Raw genomic sequence first — 16,025 nt, 5'->3', positions numbered from 1 at the left:
AAAATTAAAAACATTTCCCTTTTTTCTGTTAAATATTTGTACCAATTTGCAGCATAAAAGACCACTTACCAATCCTAAATAATGAATTCTTCCTGTTCCTTGTTTGGCAAAGTCACAAGCATTTATAAAATCTGAATTCTGAAGCAATGTTCTTTGTTCAATAGCCATATTGATACGAACAATATCCTTGAAAGAGAGTAAAATAAAAATTTGTTAATTTTAGAGATGTGTAAAAACCTGGTTTTTTACCAATAACTCAAACATTCTTTCATGAACTTTTACTAAACACCAAACAATTTTAATCTTAGGAATTTCAAAATTTATTTTGATTATTTTGAAATTTTTGGAGAAGTGAAAATAATAATTAGCATATACATTCATAGTACCACTAAAATAAAATTAGCATTAAAATGCTACTAAACTAAAGTCTAATGCCTATTTGCTACAGCAGTAATTCTTTGGCACAAGTGTAGTGTCAAAGCGACCTATAAACCTTGACACCCATAAGCATTTACTGTAATTTAATTCTATATACTACTGCATACAATGGAGGCTTGCATTCTTGCCTACTTTGTACTAATATGTAAAAAAAACTGTTTAAAATATTTTAAAGCAAAATTAAAGTAAATTTAAAACTGAATTTTGCAGAACATTTGCTAAAGTTTGACTCATCCCTATGAAATTTACCTAAATCTGTTTAACATTGATATGCACTATAAATACTTTGGAAAGTTTTACTTTACTTTTATACTTTTTTCGTGTTGGAAAGTCCAACCACGCAACATAACTTATATAACAAATACAATTTTTGTAATAAATATAAATCAATTAATAAAATGACAGTTATATAAACTTCAGTTTAAGTTGATTAAGTTAACATACTAGGGTTATACCAACAAAAAAGTGCAATTAAAACATTTTGCTTATCAAAATTTAACTTTAAATATTCGTATACTTTAATACATTTATGTTAAAAAGCCATTATGTTTTCAGTAATAAAGATATTTATGGTATGGAGCCATTTAAAATATTATATTTGTATTCTTTTTAACAGAATTTAACAAAAAATTAACTAGTTTATAAAACTTATCTACCAGCTCTGAAATTTTTTCCAAGCTGTAACAGCTAGATAAAGAGATTCAGCTGATAATTGTATTTACTAAAAATAAATACAAAGTATTTATTTATAAAACTATTTGAAGCAATTATCTTTTTATAAAATAGTTAAACTATTATTACATAAACTAAAAATAATTGTCACTGAAGTGTTGAAAAAAGAGTATAAAATAGAACCAAAGTTATTTATAGTAAAAGGAACTGAAACTCAAGAGGAAATTAAACTAGTAAAGAAGTATTTTACACATTTAATATGCTAATATTAGCGATATACACATTGGATTTATGGCATTTTTACACAAGTCCAATAAACACAATATGCATATTAGCTGATATTAACATGTCTCTAGTAAATAATTGCTTCTACCTGATAAACAACTCGTCCAGCACCAATATTTAAATGACCAACTTCACTATTTCCCATTAAACCATCTGGAAGTCCAACTGATAACCCTGAGGCATCCAATGTAGTATAGCCATCACCTTGGCACAATGCATCCATAACTGGAGTTTTTGCATGATAGATTGCATTGCCTTTAAGTAAGAGAACATATATATATATATATATATATATATATATATATATATATATATATATATATATATATATATATATATATATATATATATATATATATATATATATATATATATATGGACAGTATATAAAGATTCTGAAAATAAAAATATTACATAAATTTTTAGATTATTACATCACTATCATAAATAACAATATTACTAACCTAATATACTTAATATCTTACCTTCTTGGTTATCTGAAATACCCCACCCATCAATTACAATAAGGCATACTTTATTTGTTGTCATTTTAATATCTTAACATATAATTATTATATATAAAGTATTTATTTGATACCATACGTTAGCATAAATAATCTTTATGGTTGCTCCATTTGAAAGTTTCTTTACAATGATTAACATTTTGTTAAATTGATAGTTTGAATTTAATGTATGTACAATATTATAGAAACTTTGTTATAAAAAGAATATATTTACATGACAAAATGTCATCATGTTACTATATAAATACTGTTAAAATGAGAAATTTTGGACGAGATTATAGGTGCATTTTGATGATTGAAGAGACCTTTGGTTTGTATTCAAGTATTGATTATCAGAGCATGATTATCATTTAAAGAAATTATTGAACGAGTTTGTCTTTTAATAGATAATTCATTTAATTAATAAATAGCATAGTTTTTTGGCTAACAAAATCTGTAAAGGTTAAAAATCAAATCAGCTTGCAATTAATGATTTTTATTATGTTTTGTGTAGAGTGATAAGAGGACCAAGAGAAATAACTTGTACAATAGGCTAGTACGTAGGATAATTTAGGAACCGTAAAAAAAGAGTCTTCTGTACAATGCGCATGCGTTGATTTTCGTCCTCTTATTTTTATTATTATTATTTTTTTAATCTTTCTCAATTGAGAAAAGTGAGAAAATATTCCTAAAATAATAGAAAAAGTAAAAGTTTTGTTCCTTTTTTTTTTTTCTTGCTTTGAAATCTTAAAATATGCATCCACAGAAATATTTATTTCAAGTATTTCATCTAATTGTGATATTTAAATGTCACAATTCAGGAGCGTAATGACCGGTCATATGTAATGTAAAAATTTTCAACATGAAAATTTGAATGTTATTGATTTTTTTTTCAAAAATTTAATCAACAAAAATCAACGCATGCGTATTTTTTCTTTTTAAAAAATGATACTTTAACAAATTTGAAATAGAAATAATGTTTTTTCCGCTATTTGCTAATATTTTAGATGAACTCCAGACCAATCTTAAATAATCTTACTACACGCTGTGGAAGATTAATATCATTCTGCTTTGCCGTCATTGAAGTTTACAGATTTTCCAGATCGAAGACCATTAACCGTTAACCAAGTATCATTTCTTTCTGAACCTTAAATTTGTTAACTGTTTGTTTTTTTTTGTATGTTTATTTTTATTTTTTTCATAACTTTGGACTTCTTGGATCAAACAGAGAAAGGCGACCATCAAGTCCACTAGAATTGTCTTTTTAAAAATTTACTATCTGTTGAGAAGTAGTGTCAACAATGTCTTTAAGTAATTGGAATCTGCTCTCAAGCACACAAGCCTGACATTTATAAGCACTTTTAGAAAAATTTCCAAAGGGAGGAAAAAGGATTGTAAGCTCGATAATCAAAAAGAAACAAGTTTCTCTTGGTAGCACAACTACAGTCAAGCAAGTCTTCTAACTACAGAAAATATAATCAGCATCCAACAAGCAACAAACTTATCAAACACCAACATATGGAAACTTGAATTGTGTCTAAATAAGTTCACACCAAAAGTAAGTTGGGTAAAGGCCTAAATTCAGAAAAACTTTTCAACTGCATGAAAATTACGAGAAGAAATGTTTTGACAGTAAAAGAAATTCAGAAGAGAGTTTTTTGTATTGTTCTAGAATTGTTAAGGGTGTGGGAGACAAGTCTTCAAGTAAATCCTTATGTTAAAAAAAAGTAATTAAAATTTATGTATACGTAGACTTCTTTATCTTAAAAATTCCTTCATTTTTTATTTGCTGATTGACAAAAACGATCGCTCAATTCTGTTGAATAAAGTTGCTTTATTTTGCGAAAAATTTCATGATGTAATAAGTCATGACGACACTTCGCAGATAATGAGCATGCGCGGTTCCTATTAAACATGGCACCATACAACGAAAACAACAATAACTTAAAGTGATCTCGTTTTATTATTATCTTATCTAAAATAGTTTTGCATAAAAAATGTGTAATGGACTAGTTAAATTATTACTTATTTCTTGGTAAGTTAATTGCTAATAAAAAAAAAGGCATTTTTAATATACAGTGTGTATCCTAGTAAAATTTAAAAAAAGACGAAGATTGATTGGTTGGTTCCATATTAAAAGAAGAAGTACGATAAATCATCTCATGCATACGTGTAATATATACTCTAATAAGCATTATAAAAAGCTACTTATCTAAAAGAGAGATATATAAATAGTACTCGTCAGTGTGACTTAATCATGTTTAATGTTTAAAATTAATAAAGATAATAAAAAATATAGTTAACAAAAGCTACTTTTCAGATCTATTCTTCTTCAAAGAAAAGGAAAACCAATAAACTTTAAGATTATAGCTTAGTAGTTGTTATAACTATCTTTTGCCTTTTCCATTTTTTTGTTTGGAGGTTTTTTGTATTATCTACTTTATATAAAAAGCTTGTTTGCATTAATCGAGGTAAATTTAAAATAAGTTTTATAAATATAATTTAACTAGATCTCATATCAGATTTCATGTTTTCCAATAATAAAGCAAAATTTATAAATGTTAATGAAAATGTTGGTGATACTAAAAAAGTATTTTAAGAAACAGCTCTAGTCTTCGGTATTTATTTCTAATATATAATCAATACATTTATGGAGTACATATTATTATGACATCATCTACTAAAGATTTTTTTACGTATCTTAAGTTTTTTTCATACATTTGTATCATTGTAACATTGCAATTAATTGGTATCCATAGAAAAAGAATTTTTGGTGAAGCTACAAACTTCTGATAATACCAAAACAACTTTGGTATTGTGTACTTTTTTGTGTGTGTTCTCTTATATATTAATTAATTTCCTTGTTTCATGAAAGGTAAAACTAAATAAAACACTGAAAAAAAATGTTTGGTGGAGGAAACAACTTAGAGAGTATCTTTTCTAATAGTTCACTTTTTGGCATCTGTTAGAATTTATTTATTTATTTTTTTGATTATTTAAAAAATTAAGTGTTTAAAGTTTGTTTAAACTATACATTATATATTGTTCTTTAACTATAAAGAACAATTGTTTAACCTAAAGGTAAGTTGAATTATTTTTTTTAAATTAAATTCTTTTTAAATTATAAAACTATATAATAATAATATTCATAGTTGTCATCACAATTTTGTTTCTTCATTAGTTTGCTGCAAAAGATCTTGAAAGAAGCTCAAAGAAGTGTGAAAAAGAAGAAAAAGCTGAGAAGTTGAAGTTAAAAAAGGTTTCTTAAATAAATATTTGTTGAAGTATTTTTAACAACAGAATATAACATGTATATGTTTAAAAACTTTACTGTTAATAATTTCACTTCTGCTTTTAGGCTATACAGAAAGGGAACATAGATGGGGCAAGAATCCATGCTGAAAATGCAATTAGACAAAAAAGTCAGGTAAAACTTGCTACATTAGTTTGGTGTGTGTGTGTGTGTGTCTGTGTGTGTCTGTGTCTGTGTGTCTGTGTGTCTGTGTGTGTAATTTTATCTCAAAAGCTCACTTTAATTTCTTCAAATTATTGTTTTAGGCACTTCATTATTTGAGGCTAGGATCACGAGTAGATTCTGTGGCACAAAGAGTTCAAACAGCAGTGACCATGAAAAAGGTTCATTAGCATTTTTTTATGTATTGTATAATTGTATTTTACAAATGTAAAACAATTTTTTTTCAAGAAAAGTTTTAAAATGTTAGTATTATGATGATATGTTGACACTATTGCTTAAAGATGGTAAAAAGAGTCTCTTATACTATTGTTATGGATTTTTTTTTACAGTTAAAGAGAACCTCTAGAATAATTTTAAATATTTTTTTAGTTTTTAGAATTTGCAACTTAAAAATGTTGAAGCAGTCAAATCTTTTACTTAGTTTTTGTAAAGTCTTGAAGATAGTTGGAAAATTTTATCTTTGATTTTAAAACAGGTGACTGGTTCGATGTCCAGTGTTGTGAAGTCAATGGATGTTGCGCTTAAAAGTATGGACTTAGAAAAGGTTGGTGGTTTATATATATATATATATATATATATATATATATATATATATATATATATATATATATATATATATATATATATATATATATATATATATATATATATATATATATTAAAGAAGATAATATATTATCATTTAAAACTTTACAGATTTAAATTTATAATATTTCTAAAATAATAGTTTTACATTATTTTATTTTACCAATTAACATAAAGTTTTTATAGTAATAAGTTTAAATTACTTTTGAAATAAATGTGTAATTTTTATTGTAATTGTAATAAAATATTATTCTTAGGTGTCAGCAATGATGGACAAATTTGAAAAACAGTTTGAACAGCTTGATGTGCAAACTCAAGTTATGGATGAAACTATGAGTGCTGCCACAACGCTATCTGTTCCTCAGGTAATTACTTTGTAATGCTGATTGCTTTTTAATTTTTTTCTATTTGTTCAATAATATATGCTCATTTTTAAACTAGACTTCAGTGGACAGCCTACTGCAACAAGTTGCTGAGGAGCATGGGTAATTTCACCATATTTCTTTTTGTTGTCTTTAAACTTCATTTCTTTACAGTTTTTAACAAAATGACTCAAAATTAGTGCAGATAAATGGGTTTTTTAGTAATTAAATGATCTTTCCTAGATTGGAAGTTAACTTAGACTTGCCACAAGGTCAAACTGGATCAGTGGCAGTTTCAGCAGCAGCTACAGATGCTTCTTTAGAACAAGTAACTTATAATTTTCAAGTTAGATAGTGAGGATTTGACTCATATAAGCCCCAAAATAATACCACTCAAAAAAAAATACTTTTTTTATAAGTATTTATAATGAAATATGAGCGAAGTAATCAAAGTTGTTTTATTTAGGATGAATTATCTATAAGGTTGGCAAAGTTGAGACAATAGGCTTGAGTATGTGATTACTTTATTTCAAAAAAATTTAACAAACAGCTGGTATTAAAATTAGTGTTCGTTTGACTTGAAATAAAGATTTAACGAGTGTTTCCTGCCAATTCGAAAAATTGTTGAATTACGTTTGATGAGACATGCAAATGTTGCAGAGTCTGTAAAATCCCCCTGAATTGCATCTCATGCTTTTCTAGGAGTTTTACCATCTTTTTTTGTTTATCATTATTACTGTTTTATTTTTGTTTTTTAAGTGATAATGTTGACAAAGTTGTGCTTTTGTAATGTATTTTATCATTACGTACTTATTTTTATGACCCCTTTCTGATTCCTTGGGTTTTCAAGTTACTGATGACGTGTTTCGTTAGCTCACTTATATCGCTGATATCCAACAAAATGTTAATACTTCTTTAGAGAATTTTTTATTCTGATTTAATTTTTCGTCAATTATTCCTTAATATTTATAATATTTCAAGATTGTAATTTGAATTTTTTGTTATTCTAATTTGTTTAGTTAATTTTTTGCTAATCGTTAATTCTTTTGTAAAAATATTGTAAAAATATTATAAGAAAAAATTTTCCATATTTCATAGATATTCAATGTCTTAGGGTCAAATATCAGAACTACTCAAGTAGCAATAATACTCTCTTAGATTTCTTTAAACTCGCTTCCAATGTTTTTCGGGATAATATGCATTTTCCCTTATCTAAAATAGCATATGATAATTGTTTCTGTTTTTCTTCTTTGCTGACGTGAGCTACTGCCTTTACTTATTCAAGTTCTCCCCCTTTTCCTTAAATTATTCTTCAGAAGAATAATTTGTGCCACTTTGAAAAGATAGCACACTTTGATTGGCGGAAAATTTGGGTTTAATAGCTTCCAAAGCGTAAGCAAGCAGTGACACTAAGCTTATTGTAATAAAATCATACGCGCTGAGTACAAAAAAATCTACCGAAACGAGATTTGAGTTTTTGCTAAGTTACATTATTTTCAGAAAAAACGGGCTTGTTTATCGTCTTGACGTTTCACGGGAGAAGGAGATGGTTTCTAATATCTACAAAGAATTGTTAAAATGTACTATTCATTTTGTTAAAATTTATTATTTTCTACTATTACTATTATAATTGTATCTCTTTATTTACTGAGAATTTCCTTTTTACTTTTGATTCTTAATTCTAATGAAATTCTTTTATTCTTATTGTAAGTATTAAAATAAGTGAATCTCTGTCTGAAGCTGTCAATTTGAAATTCTTACAATGTAAAAATAAAACAGCTTAAATACCGTATAAATCGACTTTGAACCGTTTAGAATGAGCCGAAAACATTCTTTAAGGCAGTAAGAACTGTAAGACTATCTGAAATATTAATCTGTAGAAAATGTATCTTAACTTAAATATTTTAATCTATGCATTGGTTATAGAACATTAAAAACTCTGTTGAGTTAAAAATAAATCGACCTATAAAACAGATCAGCTAATACACCGGTAAAACTACGGTAAAAACCTATTGGAAAAGTATACCATCAATCTTTACTTAATCAAGTCCAGAACTTGTCTTGTTTTTCAACCATCATCAATCTTTTTTTTAATTATTATTTTTTTAATAAAAAATCCAATTAAAAAAAACAAAAAAAAACCCGAGTCTTTTTGAACTTCCATTTTCTTTCAAGCAAGAAGCCTATTATTTTGTGTGATTTGAACGCAGCTTTTAAGTTCTTTTTTGATAGATTCTCTAAGGAAAAGATCTTATGGTGAATATGTGTTTAATAATTTTGACAGCTCTTTCAAGTGCGAAGAGGAATTCAAACTTAGCTGTATATCCATGTTTAGTTAATTTTTTTGGTATTTTACCAGGGTGGTACTTAATAATTGCATTTCCAAAAACTCCTAATGTTCCCTCCATGTGGTACCTACATATTTTAAGATGGTAAAAGTCCAACACATAGATCAATTGAAAGTTTCTAAAACTTCGTTTGAATTTGTTGAAGTTTGTAGAACTTCCTTTGAACTTGTTGAAGTTTGTAGAACTTCCTTTGAACTTGTTGAAGTTTGTAGAACTTGGAGGAATTTTTAGCACTTTTACCAACATTTGCCGTTTTTACTTTTTTTTTACAGGAAATGCCTGAGGTTTTTAAAATGTTTCACATATTCTACAGAAAACAATTATGCTTAATATACCAACTGCATCTTTTATAAAAAAAAATTGCATCAGTTTCAGGCTCTGATATGTGCTAATACACTATAAATTGAATGATTAGTGTTAACAGGTCAGTGTACTTTATATGCATAAAAAATACGCTTTTTTATTAATTTTTTTTTTTTTTAAAATACTGTATTGTACTGCGCTGTTGAAAAAATCTGAACTACGGCCCATCTAAATAAAAAAATCTGAACAACGGCCCATCTAAATCAAAAAAATTGAATTATAATAGGTTTAGTGTGACAGTCTGACAGAATCTATGATATCAATTTATATACAAAAATAACAAAATGGTGGACAAAAAAATTAAAAAACGTTTTTTTTTGCATTTTGTGCCAAAAAAAAAATTGCAAAAATTAAAATTTTGCAATAAATTTGGTTCAAGATATAGCGATAAGTGAAAAAAATATGTGGTAAAAATTTTATAAAAACCTTTAGGCTCATCTGAAAATGTCGTTTTATCTCCCCTGGTAGAGTGTTATAGAGATTGTAGTTCAACAGATAACAATCAAAAATTTAAATATTTGAGAATGTTCTACGTATGAAAGATCATTTATCGGATGCTTCCAGACAATTGCTATCGAAGTTTATTTTTAAATACAGAGAGAAAAGGAATTTAGCAGGAAGACACAAAGACTTTTTCAATAAAAAACAAATTTCCTGGCTTGATACGAATCTTTTGTTTGTTGTTAGAAAGGAAATTGAAAAAAAAACTATTGACGTAGGAAGAAGTAAAAGAGTTTTGTGATAGCAGTGTCCGATCCTAAGCGTAGAAAAACTGAGAATTTCAGGAAGATCAAGTAGTGAACTGTTATTTGCAGCTGAAATAAAGTTAAGAGAAGAACGTCAGCTAAAATCTGCTAAACAGTTGAAAGCCATTGACACAAGAAGAGATACGGGTTCTGCAAAATCATAAACATCTTTAACTGCAGACAAAGTTTGCCACTTGTTGTTGGTACCGAACTTACAAAATTCCAATATTGACTAAATGACTAAATGCCAAGTCTGTCACTACGTTGTTTAGGTGATAATTTTTCACAATTAAATCACATTATTGCAGTTAATGTTTGATGTAAATTTTTGATTATCTGTTAAGTTTGAGTTTTAACATAGTAAACATTTTACAGGCTTAAACATCCGCTGTTGTATAAGAACTTGCGAAAAGGAGTGAAGCGACAAATACTCAATAATCTTCCTCATGCTGAAAACGTTTCCTTCACTAGTGACTACTTGTAGACCAGCAGGTTGAACGACATATGCTCAATACTACCGTTCACTACCTTGAAAAAAATTTAGCCTGAAGAAGATCGTTATTAATTTTTCTCCATTCGATGAACGCCACACTACTTAAAGGATCGCTAACAAGTTTGATAGGTAAACTAAATTGTTAATCAAAATGTTAATCGTTTATTTAATGCTGTAAAAATGGTGAAAATCAAGTAGTTTCTGAAAACATGATTCTGAGTTGATGGCGAAAATTTAAAAGAAATATACTAATTTTAAATATACTAAATTTAAAATTCTTTTAAATTTTCAGGGATGTGCGAGAAGTGGTCGGACTGCAAATTCACGAATCAAAACCGAAATTAACGTCATCTATGAGAACAAGGAAGCTAGAGACAAATTGGAGATGGTAAAGATAATTGCTCCAGTAGCAATGTGGTGCTATATTAGCTTCATGATTATTTCCATCATGAAACTTCGGCCAGCTTTGGAAGCCATTTATGATCAACAATATCGCAGTTACGGTAACCTTATTCCTAAACTTTATATTTTAAATTAAAGAAATTTTGGTGAAATATGATTTTTTTTGGTGAGATATAAGTTTTAAAAATACCAATTAAAATGGTTTGTTGCTAACTTTTTTAAAGATAAGCCCTAGAAACTGAAAAAGTTATCACGAACAGAGCCGAAATTGACATGTTTCTTATTATGGCTGAACTTAAGGCAGGTCTTACTTCTTTTGTTCACCTTCTCTGTGTGAAGCTGAACAAATTTCAGAAGTCTCTTGTTGTAGCCATCAATCCATTTAAGGTAAGGAATCCGGGGTGACAGTTTTTGTGCGAGATGAAATACTATCTGCATCATAATACCTCCTAAATCAAAATAAAAAATAGAACTTTTTATTTTAATTTAGGGGGTTTGGTTAATGGGATATTATCATTTTAATTATATATAAGAAAAAACAACGACGTTATATTCTTCATCTGTATTATTCACATATCATCACATGGATGACTTCTTCTTGGAAACTGATAACTTGTAAGCGTCTCAACACATTAAAGACTTTGAAGACTTACTTACAGACACTGAAGTAAAAAGTCGAGGTGCTCAAAACTCGAAATTTTCCTTCCAGATGGACAATAAACATTACCAAACACTCGTCCTTCAGACCGGAGCCCTCTACAATGGTGGAGAAACCATCGAAGCGAGTTTCCAAATCTGTCTGAATTGGCTCGGAAATGGTTATGTGTACCGGCAGCATCCTGGGAGAGAGTGTTTTCCGCATCTAGCAATATTGCTGACTGTAAACGCACGAAGATGCAACCTGAGCGCCTGGAAAAATTATACCAAAAGCATTCCAAAGACCAATAAACTAAACGTAAGTTTTTCTGACTCGAAGATCCACTGCAGGATATTTTTTAATTATTAAATTAAGATTTTTAAATTCATAGTAAGCATTATCAGGATTTCTAGAGTAATTTCTTACATGTAGATTTCATTTAATGTCATGTTATTTTTAATTTGACTAAACGTCACCATTTCGAGCATTTAAAAAGGCTTCACTCTAATTTCTTCTGAACAGACTTTTTATTTAATAGCGCGACAACTTTCAATTTCAAAATTTTGAATTTTTTAGCCATTTTGTTAACTGATGCTCCCCGCAAAATCAACTGCATTCACCGTCGCAGCACCGACTATGCAGAGATAGCGTGAATTTCCGAACCGCAATAATGGACAATGTGGAAACAAAATATTTTCAACAATCAACGTTTACAGTTCACCACATTTTTGCAGTGCGCAGACCCTTAGCTGCAGTAGTGTTGATGTATGCAGGCAAACTCACTGAAGGTTTTTACATTCTGCCTAATTCATTGTTGGACCGTATTTTTCTGAGGTAAAACAGTTATAGTAAACAACGCACATTACAGACAAATAATTGAGCAGTTTTTGGTGACCAAAATAAGTCGAGTAAGACTGCAGAATATATGGTTTCAAAAGGACGGTGCTACACCCTATACGTCTCAAGAAACAATTGATGAGTTGCGACAGATTTTTTCTGACTACATCATCTTTGAAAACGGTGATTTTAAAAGGTCTGCTCGGTCGCCTAATTTAACAGCTCCGGACTTTTTCTGTTGAGCCATCTGAAGTTTGAAGTATGCATGAACAAGCAACTTTAGATCAATTAAAACATCAGATACGAAATCGCAAACATATCACAGAGTTTGCTGCGTTCTTTTACAGAGAACGTTTTATTACGGAGAACGCGACGAAAAGTGCCCAAATTTGTCAACGCGTTTATTATAGATAAATTTCAAACCTTAATGTAAAAAAATTAATGAATTAAATTTTCATTTATCAAAAACTGTGAGCACATAAATTTTTACTGAATTTACTAATATACGATGTTTATATTAGTAAATTCAATAAAGATTTATAACGAAAACAAATCTTAACTGACTTATAAGACATATATGTATATGTGGTCACTGTTTCCTTCTTTATGATGGGTCTGCTGGCATTGTGCAGTAAAAATTTAAAACGACATTTTCACGTGAAATTAGTTTTTTGAGCATAGAAGAAAGTTTTTACTGTCAATCATCGAAGTGTCGGGAGAAAGTCTAGAGAACAATAAGCTTCATTGACAATATCCTCCTTTTTCTTTATGTTCGTTTGCAGTATGTTTACTAAAAAAATATTATACCACAATACGATTCTCCAACTCGTTTGCCTATGTCATCATCTTTTTTTAAGCAATATATAATAGATGAGAAATGTTAGAAAACACAAGGAGTATGCACCTCATGAATTGCATTTTCGAAAAATCGAAAAGTATCACAGGGTTTTCTGGGATTGCTGACGTTAATTATTAACGTAACCCATAAAAACTAATGTAAAGTACATTAAATAAAATGAGACATAAAACAAATAAATTAAATTTTGGCCGGTACTTTTGTCAATATTTGTTTTGTTTCATAGAGGCTGTTTTATTTTGAACTTATTTATCATGCTAAACATATTTAAAATTTTTTCATTTTAATTTTTGTATTCTTTTGTCGGTAAAACTTGCGTAAAAATTTTGCATACGCGAATTCCATTTTTGAATTCAAAACTGTTGCTCGAATGACGAAAGAGTAAAACTTTAGTACCGTCCGTTTTCAAAGCTCTTGTTCACATCCTGGTTGACCTAGTTCACATCCTGAATGCTCACTTGATGCTGCCTGTGACATTTAATCTTTTAGTTACACATAGTGTAAGAGGTTTAATAAAGGGGAATCCAGATCTGAAATACCTGAAAAGAGATATTTGCAGCAATATAACTTTGTAGAGAATTTAGAAATGAAATAATGCAGTTTATGCTCTGGAGCGTTATATATAGGTACTTTATACCATAACTCTTTTTTTAGCATGAAGTTAATTTACATCAAGCAAATATCCGCAAATGTAACAACAAGCAGAAGTTAAAAAAAATAATAACGTTTATAACAAAACCTTTGGTTTGCAGGATGGTGAACTTTACAACAAAGAGTTGTAATTTGTGTGTACAACTTCCTTACCGGCAGCCGGCAGTTATGAGATGGGAATCAAAAAGAAAAAGAAAAACCCAAAAGCATAAGAAGCGTAACTGAAATATTTTTCGTCAACATAGCAAAAAACTTTCTCTTTTTTAAACTGAGACGAGCTGTTTGAAAAAGATTTTTTAAAACCGACAACTAGTTCTGAAGATTAAAAAACGCTGTTTCTAATATTTGCTTTTGATTGACGCGGTAGAAAGCTCTGCTGAAAAAAAGGGAGGGACTTTTGAAGAATCCTAATGCTATTTGAGACGTTTTTATCATCTATTACTTTTCTGTTTATTTAGATATCAAAATATCTTACAATGATTGATTATTATGCAAATTACGTTTGAAATGTTTTTTCAACAAACTTACCACTATTATTCCTATCCAAAGTTTACCAAGTTAGCAATCGCACCAACAACTTTTTCGGTTGATTATTTGCATTTCCCTCGGAACTACCATTAGTCATAATTAGTGTAAATAGCAATCGTTTGCCAACTTAATTACTTTTAAGGAAGCATTTAGTACTCGTATATATTAAATTTAAACAAAAGTAAAAGAAATGTGAATAATTTTTACAAATTTAAAAAACCATTATTTTCTTTGCAATACGAGAAGAAATTTGAATGTATTTTAAAGGCAGTGCTTTCAGGAAGTGAGCACGCAAACTTGAACTTCCTTTTAAAGCACTTACTAGTTTGCTGTTTGCTTTTCAGATTAAAACGATCACGATTGGCTATTTCTTCAAATTTGAAGTCAGGTTAAGCTACATTTTATTTTTCTGCGAAACTTCGACGTGCTAGAGACACAACTATGGGTCATGAAACTGAAACTGAATCCTGGGACATCGCAACAAACGCAAAATCTGATATCGAAGAAATACTATCCTCTTACGTAAGTTCCTTTACTTCTATCTTCGTAAGAGTGTAAAAAAAATTCTGATCGCATTTTTTAGAATTTTCGTGCTTTTACAAAAAATCTTTTTTGCTTTGCTTTTTTCGAGCAAACAAAAAATTTTTGATACATCATTAATACACACAGAACAAATTAGACAGTTTGTGTACACGTATGTACGTATGTATGTATGTATGTATGTATGTATGTATGTATGTATGTATGTATGTATGTATGTATGTATGTATGTATGTATGTATGTATGTATGTATGTATGTATGTATGTATGTATGTATGTATGTATGTATGTATGTATGTATGTATGTATGTATGTATGTATGTATGTATGTATGTATGTATGTATGTATGTATGTATGTATGTACGTATGTACGTATGTATATTTACATGTATTTAGAAAAGATTAAAAGGCCAGAATGAAAATCAAGGTCGAACGATTGTCGGACTTAACACTGAAAAAGAAGATGTCAAGCAGCGTTTGCGTAATCTTGTTAATAAACGGATCGAAAGCCAGGGACCGGATTTCGATGAGTACTGTATGAACCGAAGAAACTCCAGGCAGTATGAACACATTGATCCTTCACGAGTACCGACTAGGATACTGAAAAGAGGGTTAAGTAGCGATAGAAAATTTCCGCTTAGTAAACAAGCAACAATAGAAACTGATATACCTGAGAGTCAATGAAAGTCTCTTTACTCTATAGAAAAGTTGTATGTTCAAGCAGATCTTCTTAAGATTCATGAGGAATTTGAACAGAATGAGTTTTGAGATTAAATAATTCCAAATTCGTGCGAGAAGTAATTATTAAAAATAATATTATTTAAAAAATATTACTGTGAAATATTACTGTGTTAAATTTAAATGTGAGTAATAACTTACAGTAGTTGTTTTTTTTTTTTTGCAAAACACTCGTCGTGTTTTTTTATTCAGCGTTTTGACTAATTTTAATTTTACTCATACCTGTGGATTTCTAAAAAATTTTTCTCGAAATTTCTCTGCTTAAATTCGGAAATTCTATCAATTTTCGTAGGTAATTGTGGTGGTTAGTATTTTTTAAAAATGCACTGATTACTTCGAAATAATCATTTAAGTGAACACATTTGAAAAAGAAATTTGTTTTACGATGATTTATCGATTTCGTAACTGAGCGAAAGTTCGATTAATTATGTAATTTCACGCGTTTATTTTGTTTTATTATGTTATTATGTATATTCAGACATCAAAAAGTGACCGTGAAGTTGGTAACTATTTGTTGACAAATTAAAGCGAATAATCACATTTCATATCTAAATATTAAACAAA

The 16,025-nt window shown here is 28.8% G+C and overlaps 3 protein-coding genes and 2 long non-coding RNA genes across 5 annotated transcripts in view; 3 read left to right on the top strand and 2 right to left on the bottom strand.

Moving 5' to 3' along the window:
• Positions 1-2,036, bottom strand: part of LOC145202318 (2,3-bisphosphoglycerate-independent phosphoglycerate mutase-like) — an 8,826-nt gene extending 6,790 nt beyond the window's left edge. The window contains exons 1-3 of the mRNA XM_090083015.1: positions 1,881-2,036; positions 1,484-1,650; positions 70-186 (exon numbers count right to left, since the gene is read on the bottom strand). Coding sequence (XP_089939141.1) covers positions 70-186; positions 1,484-1,650; positions 1,881-1,944 — 348 coding nt within the window. The 5' untranslated portion in view covers positions 1,945-2,036. The remainder of the gene's footprint in view (positions 1-69; positions 187-1,483; positions 1,651-1,880) is intronic.
• Positions 2,037-3,803: 1,767 nt separating this feature from the next.
• On the top strand, positions 3,804-7,410 carry LOC145202198 (charged multivesicular body protein 1b-like). Its single transcript, XM_090081658.1, has 11 exons — positions 3,804-3,933; positions 4,774-4,829; positions 4,960-4,979; positions 5,080-5,157; positions 5,257-5,325; positions 5,457-5,534; positions 5,849-5,917; positions 6,216-6,323; positions 6,400-6,443; positions 6,564-6,648; positions 6,787-7,410. Exons 2-11 carry the CDS (start codon positions 4,802-4,804, stop codon positions 6,823-6,825), a joined length of 618 nt encoding a protein of 205 aa, XP_089937784.1. The 5' UTR covers positions 3,804-3,933; positions 4,774-4,801; the 3' UTR covers positions 6,826-7,410.
• Positions 7,411-8,940: 1,530 nt separating this feature from the next.
• Positions 8,941-12,584, top strand: LOC149891184 (uncharacterized). The gene is made up of 7 exons (XR_016450687.1): positions 8,941-9,092; positions 9,464-10,049; positions 10,153-10,399; positions 10,563-10,773; positions 10,897-11,059; positions 11,206-11,627; positions 11,886-12,584. It is a non-coding gene; the product is annotated as an uncharacterized LOC149891184 (long non-coding RNA).
• Positions 11,889-14,008, bottom strand: LOC145180726 (uncharacterized). The gene is made up of 4 exons (XR_016450686.1): positions 13,742-14,008; positions 13,399-13,541; positions 12,711-12,936; positions 11,889-12,569 (listed from the first exon to the last, which is right to left on the bottom strand). It is a non-coding gene; the product is annotated as an uncharacterized LOC145180726 (long non-coding RNA).
• A 490-nt stretch (positions 14,009-14,498) lies between these two features.
• LOC145202550 (uncharacterized) lies at positions 14,499-15,968 on the top strand. The gene is made up of 2 exons (XM_080075528.2): positions 14,499-14,703; positions 15,120-15,968. Exons 1-2 carry the CDS (start codon positions 14,623-14,625, stop codon positions 15,405-15,407), a joined length of 369 nt encoding a protein of 122 aa, XP_079931654.2. The 5' UTR covers positions 14,499-14,622; the 3' UTR covers positions 15,408-15,968.
• The last annotated feature ends 57 nt before the right edge of the window (positions 15,969-16,025 follow it).

The sequence above is a fragment of the Hydra viridissima genome, unplaced genomic scaffold (genome assembly GCF_058129835.1).
Source record: "Hydra viridissima isolate aposymbiotic clone 2 unplaced genomic scaffold, HvirCarnegie_v1 scaffold_3, whole genome shotgun sequence".
In the NCBI taxonomy this organism is placed as follows: Eukaryota; Metazoa; Cnidaria; class Hydrozoa; order Anthoathecata; family Hydridae; genus Hydra; species Hydra viridissima.
Note: the sequence above shows the minus strand (reverse complement) of the source record. Positions and strands in the feature narration are given on the sequence as shown.